Consider the following 10,585-nt stretch of genomic DNA (forward strand, 5'->3'; position numbering starts at 1 on the left):
CCTGCAGCCTCTGCGTAATAACGTCACCTTAGATACACTCATGCAGAACGGTTCATATTGCTCAGTGAACTTATTACGTGACCTCGAAGATTTCCTCCTGAACTTTGGCCTGAGTCCAAGTGTGACTCCTGAAAAACACAAGCTCCAGGCCCAGTGAGGCAGGTTGGCTGTGTGCTCTGACAGTATAGTATCCTTACAGTAGGCTACAGGCAACAATGTTCAAGGAGCTGTGAGGAGGGAGAAAAAAAGAGTGCTTCCTTCTCTGCGGATCAATATCAGCGCAGCTGGAGCCGAACAGGAACCGGCATCGACACACTGTGTGGAGCTGACCTTTCCCACTCCCCACAGGCCATACCTTCCTCCGCCGGAGAGGTCACCGGGCCAGCCACCGAAGGGGGCATTAGGAGGTGATTTCAAGCGCTTAAATAAGCTGCATATAAACCAATGGTTTGCTCTGAGACAGAGATACACCCATCACAGTTTACGCACAAAAAGAGTTTGCTCTCTTTTGATTGGCTGATAATGTAAATGTACTTGCCAAGGGAAACTTATGAAAGGATTTTTAACGAGAGAGAGAGAGGTGGGGGGGGATCGTTTTTAGTAGGTTCTAATTTATTTTAGTTGATATCATTGCCTGGTTGTAATCAGCACCGCTTCCCTGGAGATCCTACCAACCTTTTTATTTACTACATCATTCTGTGAGCCAAGTAATGTGAGTAGCCTGTATAACGGGTGACGACGTTGCCTGCAGTCAAATCAGCTCCATAAGACAGACAGAGTGCCACTTGCTGCTGCAGCGGAAAGCCGGCCTGCAGCGCAAATTCACCATCACCAGCAAGTCCCACTACATGTTTTCATGTTCCTGGACGTCTATAAAGCACGACTCATATAACAGTAATGACAGCAACTTATTCACACAGAAGCATGCGCACTTAGCAGAGGCCAGCGTCTCGCAAAACAACCAACAACCAGCTGACAAACACTTATGTGGATTTATTAGGCTTAATAGAAATAACATAACATGTTTCATTTTGACCTACCTGGATATAATATGTATTCTTCAGAGCCTCGGATCTGTATGAGCAATAACACATTCGCAGACAGAAATATATGCCATTATCTTTACTCACAGCACTACAATGCATCAAATTAAAACAAACACGCCTGAAGCGTTCTTCAAAACCATCTAAATTAATAACAGAACTACAGAGACATATGGCCAACTCCCATAACAGGTTACAACTAGAGCACAAAGACGCTCTCAGAGACTATACTAAGCCGAGTCAAGTTCAAGTTCACCAGCTCCTGTGCAGTGAACTGTCCAGCTTGGGGGAGGGGACACATTTATGGGCTGTGTTTTTCGAATGCACTCAGTAACTGACCTGGGAAAATATAAAATGACAAGATATGATATATGGAAGAGAAAGTTTTGCAGTTTCTTCTCTAAATGAACAGACTGGCAGGCACACAAGCATTTGTGTGCTGAGTGTGCAGAATGAAAATGCTGAGTTTGCTGGGTTTTCTTCACTTCAATTAAAATATTTCAAACTGCAACAAATTGTTTTAACTAGAATGCACTTCCTTGTTATAGGTATAATTTCTCTTCCAAGAATATTCTGACTGTGTACACAGTTGACTTAGATTCCCAAATCTCCTGTTTATTTTAGCACCACAACAGACACATTGTTTAGGGCCTGTAAGCATGCTTTGCAAAGCTTGAGGTAAAACACCACAATGTCCTTTAGCCTAAGGACAAAAATTGAGGGCACAAAAAAGAATTTTACTACTAAGTTATGAAGTCTGAGATGTAATTTAGGGCTTGAATAATACCAAAACAGTAAATGCCTCCGAAACAATATACCTCACTAAACTGCACCAGAAGCCAACAAAACAGAAAGCATGAAAAAGGAAAAGGAAATATTTAGCACTTGCAACACCTTTTATTATATTTGTATGCAGTAAAATTCTTATCACAATAAGGAAGAAAACACCTCTTAAAACTTTGAACAAAAGCACATAACGAAACAACTGCCCAGGTTTAGCTCGTAATTTTACATATTTATAGTAAAGAAACATTCTTTATAAATACTGTTTCATCTGTAGCAAGTAAATACCATAATTTAATTACAAATGGATAAATATGGCAGTTGATATTTACAAAAGGAAGGGTTTACAGAAAATTGAACGGCACAACGTTTATTTTCCTCACAATCTTCCAGATAGTATTTCACAATTCAAACTTGCAAAGCACAAAACATCACAAGTTAAGCCCAGCAAACTAAAATATACATTCACAAGCATAATATTGTGGTCTGTTTGAGTTAAATGTTAACTTTGGCACTCTTTCCAGTTTATAGATGTTTAGTATAGTACAATCAATTTGCCTTAGGATCACAATATTCAACAGTATAGTACAATTTTATTGTAATATGTGCACTAAAAGTCCAGTTAGAGAAATAGCTACCATTGAAGGAACATCTATACACCAAAAACTATCACAACCAATGGGAAAGTGGGCTTTTAGTAATTATTTACAATATGAAATACACTGCGACTATTATACATAATTTCCTCTGTGGTAATCGTCATATTCCCTGGCAAATCAAAAATAATAAAAATAAACAAATGTTTGTGTGCCTCTTGTGTGCACGTGTCCCAATCTCCTGCTGAATGGTCCAGTGCTATGAAATGAGTGTGTGTTGCTTCATTTCAGCTTAGTCCTAAACATACCATTCACTGAAATTGGAGGATAGGCCACTGTGGCTGGTGGTGTTGTGCACAGCTGAGGCTGGGGACAGGGTGGTGTTGCTTTGGGTCTCGGTGGTGGGAGACACCAGGCCTGGAGGTGTGGAGGATTCATAACCAGAGCTGGCTGCTGGTGATGAGTCTGATGCTGGTGGAGAGGCTTCATGGACCTGGAGAAAATAAGACAAATCAGTACTTGCCATGAAGCAATAAAGAAAACCCTTTGAATTGAACTGGGAATGAATGATGCACAACATAAAACACAATTAAATGTGTTACTAATAAACATTACAGAGGCCTGACACACACATTTAACTAATCAGCACACATTTCCTGACACACGTATTTACCTTCATGTGTTTTCGTAGGGAGCTGGGATGTGTGTAGGACTTGTCACACATTTTGCAGAGATAAGGCTTGTCCGACGTGTGAACGTGCATGTGTTTCTTTCGGTCGCTGCTGTTTGCAAACCTTCTGTCGCAGCCCTCAAACTCACACTGGAACGGCTTCTCTCCTGCAGGAAACAAAAAAAGAATAAAGTGGTCACATATATATGCTATATATACAGTATATATATTTACAGAGCGATGCCTCGGGCTGAGTGTAAATCAACAAGGAGCTGTGCAGCTCATTGGATGCGTAAAATAAAATTCAAATGCAGAAATTTTGTTTACAGTATGAATGTGTTCCCTTAAAATCACAGCAATCAATAACACATTTTAAAACAACTTATAGCGCAATCCCAACCGTGACATTCAAAGTTTAAAGCGTATGTTAAAACGAGATGGGGGAGTTAATGAATAATGCGCATAGTGATTTGGAGGGGGTGGGAGAGGGGGATAAGGCCGTCCTCAGTAGGCCTACAGAAGGCGTACCATTTGCTGGGAGACAATAAAAATCTAATTAGCACCTGACCAATTTCATGGCACGGCACCATAATGTATTTCCCAAGAAAATAAGTCCAAATGTGAAAGGCTGGTAATGGCCCTGTCTAGCACCTTAGCTCCTATCAAAGGGACGCATGAGAAAACAAAAGGCATTAAACTACTGGTGTTGTCCTCGGCTTAACCTACACCACAACACACAACTCCTAAACAAACAGGAATTACACATCGATTAGAAAATAAGTGGGAATAATTTCTCTAAGGACAAAGTATGAAAAAGCTAGATGAAAAGGGTGGGGGGGGAGATCCTGGGAGCTATAAAAGTGCAGCATCGACAACAAGCTACACTAAACCAATTGATATGATTTACTACACCAGCCTGTCTGCACGCAACGCGCTCCCCTGTCCCCTTTGACCCATTTTTAAAGTTTACTCCTAACAGTAAAAACATCGACAGAGCCTGTTAAATTGTTGTCTACACGTTTGGAAAATGTTTTACGCGAGGAAAATTGTAAAAAAAAAAAAGTGCTTGGTGTAGCCGTATAATAAAGACATTATTCCGCTATTTTAAACGGATTTGCGCTCTCCTGGATGTGGTCCTAAATCTACTTTGACTGTATCTACAAATACTATCTACTTTAGCAGCCTAAAATAGCCACTAATAATTAGATCTTTCTCTTGGCCAGGCACATGTTTACAATAGCGAAATAAACGCACATGCCGGGTTATTAACAACAATAACATACATCTTATTATTCAAATAAAATCAATTAAAAAAAAGGCCTTCACAGTGATAATTACCTGTGTGTGTTCTCTTGTGTATCTTCAAGTTTTCCGACCGTGCGAAGACCTTTCCACAGCCGGGGAAGGGGCATGGAAAAGGCTTCTCCCCGGTGTGCACCCGAATGTGGTTCACCAGTTTGTATTTCGCCTTGAACGGTTTGCTCTCCCGGGCGCAATCTTCCCAGAAACAGACGTGGTTGGTCTGCTCCGGTCCACCGACATGCTCCACCGAGACGTGCGTGACCAACTCGTGCATGGTGCTAAAAGTTTTGTTGCAACACTTCTTTGGGTTGCTGAGCTGCTCGGGGTCGATCCACTTGCAGATGAGCTCCTGCTTGATGCACTGCTGCCTCATGTAGCGGAAAAAGGCACCGGGGTGGTGGTGGGCTGCCATGTTCATCCCCATGTTCATATTCATGGAGCCGTACTGGTTGTGGAGCTGCGCGGCAGAGTACGGGTCGGTCCTCGGGCTGGAAACCTGGTGGTACTGGTCGGAGCGTCCGAAAACTTCTCCGGGTAGTCCGAGCCTCATTTGCCCGTTGAGGACATTCGGGGAACCGTGGGACCCATGTTGGTCGTGGATCCCGGGGAACAGAATGTGGCCTTGAGTGTCTGTGTGGGAGTGATGAAGGGATCCCGCCGTGGGGCCAAAAATAGTGTGTTGGCTGCTAGCCGGAGAGGATTCTCCGAAGCCACGACTACGAAAGAGAAAGTCCCTGGTTGAGTTGAAAGGAGAGCTTGCATACGACGAGACATGGGCGGCGTGAGCTCCCAGAGCCGCAGCGGGGTAGCCCGGCGCCTGGCTGGTGAAGGCAGAGCTCTGTCCCGGAGAGAGATCATGGTTCAGCTTAAACGCACCCATGTGTGCGGAGTCTACAAAGCTATTTTGTGCCAAACTCAAGTCTCTCTCCTGCATCTCGCTCGCTGAGTGATGCCTGGCAAATGACCCCACTCCCAGTCCGGGGAACTGGTGACCAGCATCCAGCAACATTATTTCAGAAAGCGATTTCTTTGTTTATTTTTTTTTTATTATTATTATTATTTTTGTTTAAATCAGCGCAGGGCTGTAGCGAATAAGTTAAACAACAAAATCAAATGTTTATGCTGGTAAGCAACAATTCAACTTCCAACCTTGGAAACACCATATCAGGCGTGATTCAAAACGCTGCTCCGCTCATGAGGAAAAAAAAATAAATCAGCTCGGCTTATCGAACACTGAATTTACTTCTAGTTAACTTGTGCCTCAAAAATCCAAATGCAATGAAGTGAAGAGTTTCCTCGTGTCCTCTTCTCTTGACTGCGACAGTTGGCTGCGTTAAAATGCACTCGAAGAATTAAATAATTATCTTACTAGGTGTCCTCTGCGTGCACAGACCGAGAGTAGCTGGATCATCTCAAAAATCGCTGTGCCGATTGGGTATGTATTTATTTCTCTGGCTCGCCTGTGTTTATCGCGGAGGGTCCCTGTTTCTCCGTGGACTGGCTCAACCTCTTCTTCCGCCCCCTTTAACTGGAACCCGTTCATTCATTCCTCGCAGTCTCATTGGCCACTGCGCCTCATCAATCCCAGGTGCCCCTCCAATAGCAGGTAGCGCTCTGGCGACTTAATAGTGCAACGCCATTTTCCACTAATAATTACCGCCTACTTTCAGGAGAAGATTTGGGGGGTATATACAAGCGAAAGGATCACGACAAGAGAGAGTAGAGAACATGTTTTTGTTGTTTATATTCCGTACGTGCCAAGTTGTAGTATGAAAAAAAGATAAAAATGTGGCATTTGTTGAGAAACAATAAGATAGGAGAACGATACAAATTTTTAGATCGGGGAAAAGAAAGTTAATCATTGGTGCAGGGAATTCGGTAATCTAAATATAATGCAACAGCTCTGTGTATTTTACATTTCTAAAGTACAAAATGATCACACTCCTATAGCAGTCCACATCGAGCCTTGTTATTAAATATATGGATATCATTTAGCCACAATATCTAAAAAAATTATATATAATACACGAATAGCGCAAAATGTTCCGTACGCACGCCAGTATGACTGCAGAAGGGGGAAGAGTGTAAAAAGATTTTCAGGCATGTTTACTTCTATAAAGCATATATGGTTTGAATATTATAACATCATTTTGAATGACCTCCAACGTCTGCTAAAATACTGAGGGTGCATTAAGTCTCTTTGGCAAAAAAACAAAACAAACAGTAAACGTAATATAGCCTACTAATGCAGAACAAAATTTTTGGTGTTTAAATTGACTCAAGTAGTATAATAAATTATATATTTTAACATGCATGCAAACATTCACTTATACAATTTAAATGTTGATATGGTATAAATCTGTCATTAAGTTGAGTCAAGATAAGTTGTACAGAATCACTCAAATCTGACGAATCGCTCGCCACTTAATTCTCCACAGCTGAGAAAGCATGTGTGGCTCCATATGGAGTCCAGCGGTTTTTCACTGGTTGTAGAACCACAACTGGGCCTTTAGTGGTGCTCCAGTGCTCACACTGGCAACCGCCAGTGCTTGTTGTTGGTTCTTTTAATGGATCCATATGTTGCTGGTTCTGTTTCCTCGGTGGTTCTCACAGTCACCACAGCAATTAAGTTACATGGTGTGGTGGTGAACTGCGGTTAGATCCAAGTTAACCATTAGTGACCTGTAAGGTCGAGCTTTTCCTGAACTCACAACAACGAATTTACAGTAACACAAGTTTTTCAGTTGATATTGAAATAAGATTCTATGGTGTTCTGTATGAGCATGGGTCTGTGTACCGTTTGATTTTAGCCTAAGAAACTATGCCCTCAAGAAAACGATAGTGTGCAGCCATGCAGCCACTGCTTCTTACACCACATTTAATTTATTAACCATTTATAAACCATTTTTTTCTTATTTAATTTATTAACCATTTATAAACCAAAAAAAAAAAAAAAAAAACTGGCAACTTTACATTACAAGTATGCACTGAATCTGCGTTCAACTGGGGATATACAGGCCCTGCACCACAGCTACTCATTCACGTACAAGTCAAAGGAAGTTTACTTACATTTTCACCAAATTAAAATCCCACAAGCTCTCCCGTTCCATTACACAACACATGTCTCTGTCTGCCTCAGCTGTCCATAAGCGACCGATAATGGTCAAGGCGAGGGAAACGTTTAAAAACTTTTTGAAATTGTGAGTGTGTGTGTGTACGTGTGTGTGTGTGTGTGTGTGTGTGTGTGTGTGTGTGTGTGTGTGTGTGTGTGTCTTAGCTTGTAGTGGGACAGGCTGAGCGTTGTGTGCCATTCTTCTAAGTCTATTTCAACCCGCACCACAGGAAACGCAGGAGCTGATCCAAGTTCAAAGTCACGTCTACCGACCCCTATAAGAAGTTTTTTATTTCTCTGCAAAACCTTCCCCAGATAGGGAGAAAAGCGAAAGAAAGAAAAAAAAATCTACCGGGTAGATAGGCACATGGCTGAGGGTTTTCCCTTCTGCTTGGAGAAGAAAGGTGGACTAGCCTATTGAAAATCCCCCAAAGGCCAGTATTTTAACAGGTTTTAGGATCAGCAATACACATTGAGACATGGGCCCCCAGATTTAAAATATAAATTACATGAAATATAACTCAGAATGTCATCTGAGGTTTCTGTAAGTATGACGCAAAGCTAATCAATAAAGTCAGTAGTCTCGATCACATAAGGGCGCCCTGCCTTATGATGGGGCCAAAGGCGTATTTTCTCCTCTGTTATCTGACAATATCAATATGTTGACACACTGGAAGGTTACTTGTGGTGCTTCCGTGACCTTGTGTTTCATGGATGTTTGACCTATGACCCGTTAAGACCAGTATGTTGCCCTCTTGACTCCTTTTGGTAAAATAACCCTGTTTATGACAAAGCGTCTTTGTTTTAAAGAGAGAGAGAGAGAGAGAGAGAGAGAGAGCTTTAAAGATGTCCCCCTTTTCCGTCTGAGGCACCGACAGCTTTGTGTAATTTGGAAACTATAGGTCAATACTAAATTAACCCATTCTTTCAACAAGTTCACACTCGACTTTTCCTGTATTAATTTAGATAATTTAATATTACGTGTAATATAGACCAATTTCCATTATTTTGACATGGCAGGATATGATGACTGTGGAAAACTCGGCAGCTGTATTTCAAAAATTGCACGTGAAGGATATTCACAAATTGTCACGGTTGAGCACCTTTATTACTACTTATTTGGCAAAATTATAATTCTTGTTCATTTTGTGTGGATTAGGTCCCAATTTAATGTGGGGTTTAATTTAATGTGTATGAAATAGGGGCCCTTAAACAAATCATAAACAGTGCACCCACTGCTCTTCTGTGTTTTATGGGTTTCCAGAAGCTCTCATTGGAGCTGGGCACATTTTATTTATTTAACTAAATCCCCGAGACAACGATTCACACACATGTGGTTATGGGGGAATTTGAGTGACTTTTAAATTATGATTAAAAAAAATACAGATACAAATTCATTGTGCAAATGAAAAGAAAAATGAGCAGCTGTTAATAAACAATAAACTGCTAGAGGAGTAGGAAGAACAACCAACAGTTGCAAGACAAAACGTTATATATCAATTGTAGAAAACCTCTATTCAGTTGCTGATTATCAAGTTCATAAATCAGTTTCAACAGAGGAGCACGTGCAACAGGCCCATAACATGTAAACCCTTCCCTCTCTAACACGGTGGAAATCAATTAGCCTATAGAACATGGTCATGAGTGGGGAGATGTGGTGTTCATTACTATACTGTAAGTTTTACATGTTTATGGCCAGCTCCTGTTCAAGTTACAAACACTTTGATTGGATGATGATTTATATTTTGAGGCCAGCTTTCATAAATCGATTGGAAAGGTGTCTGAATGAAGACATACAGTATCAATGACAGATACACGTCCTGCTGTCAACAGGGACTATTCAAATGGAGTGATCCTTCATACTGAACTCATATACAGCGTTACAAATGTCTTCCAACCTTAAATTATAACCGACATTATAAAAACTTAAATAATGGTTAGCTCACGTGAGAATAAAAAAAAATACCTGACACCTTTTACAGGTGCTGCCAAGACAGTTTGATGTGTATAACTCACGCATAGGTCAGCCTTAATTTGTAATACATTCAAGCCAAGATACATTCATTTAGTGTTTTTTTTTTTATTGAGGCATTATGGAAAATGTCAAAGAACAAATAAGAATTTTGACATTTTTATTGTTTTTTTCCACATTTCCCAAAATTAAATATAAAGCTTCTAAATGTAAGTGTAGTAGTCATGTTATTTATTTCAACTCATGAAGAAAATGAATCATATTGATATAATAACTGCGAGAGGGAGAATAGGGTTAAACTTATCTCTCTGATGTTTTATTTTATTTTCTAATCATCATTTTACGGTATTTTATTTCTCAGTAAAATGGTTTGGCAATGCAATGCCTTTCCACAGGTGTTCCCTTTCCATTAAATATTTTAATAATAAGTCTCAGGAGCTGCATGTTTTCGAAATCTTTCTTGATAACTAAAATGTCCAATTCCAAATAAATAAACTTTGCGCCATCACTGTTGTCCTCTTGACACATTACACTGGCCACATCCATCCATCCACCAGCGGGCTTTCTCTCTCTCTCTCTCTCTCTCTCTCTCTCTCTCTCTCTCTTTTTTTTTTTCAATGGCGACATAAAATCGATAGTAAGACACTTTACCAGGGATGAACTAGGCTGTATTTGTCACACAAACTGGCATTTCGGTCATCCAAATGCGCCAGGACCAGTAAACAGAAAGCCGCACAAACAGATCTGCTGGTAACTTTGTGAGTACAACTTTTTGGAGTCAACAGCGATAAAGAGAGTGAGGGGGCGGAACCCTGCTGAGCCCCTGCGCTGAACGACAGCCAATCGCTTCGTTCTCCTAACTGCCAGTCACCGAAATCCGTCCAATACCCGCAGTGCCATTTCTAAACTGTATTCCCCACTGTGTCCTCCAACTGTTGTATGTTCTGCCAATCGCTTGAGGACAGAGTGGGAAAAGGAGCAAGCAGAGTTAGAAGCCGGACAAAAGAACTTATAGAACCCTTATATACATATTTTCCTAATGTTTTAGAGAGCGTGGTGTGGTGAAAAGCAATTGCGGTGAGTGCGGATGGACTTGTCAGTGTAGTT

At 41.0% G+C, this 10,585-nt stretch overlaps 1 protein-coding gene across 1 annotated transcript; it reads right to left on the reverse strand.

The window, feature by feature from the left end:
* Window positions 1–2,024: 2,024 nt before the first annotated feature.
* On the reverse strand, window positions 2,025–5,403 carry zic2a (zic family member 2 (odd-paired homolog, Drosophila), a). The gene is made up of 3 exons (XM_028591494.1): window positions 4,431–5,403; window positions 3,096–3,259; window positions 2,025–2,915 (listed from the first exon to the last, which is right to left on the reverse strand). The coding sequence occupies exons 1-3, from the start codon at window positions 5,401–5,403 to the stop codon at window positions 2,721–2,723; spliced, it is 1,332 nt and encodes a 443-aa protein (XP_028447295.1). The 3' UTR covers window positions 2,025–2,720.
* Between the last annotated feature and the right edge of the window lie 5,182 nt (window positions 5,404–10,585).

This window comes from Perca flavescens, chromosome 11 (assembly GCF_004354835.1).
Source record: "Perca flavescens isolate YP-PL-M2 chromosome 11, PFLA_1.0, whole genome shotgun sequence".
Lineage (NCBI taxonomy): Eukaryota > Metazoa > Chordata > Actinopteri > Perciformes > Percidae > Perca > Perca flavescens.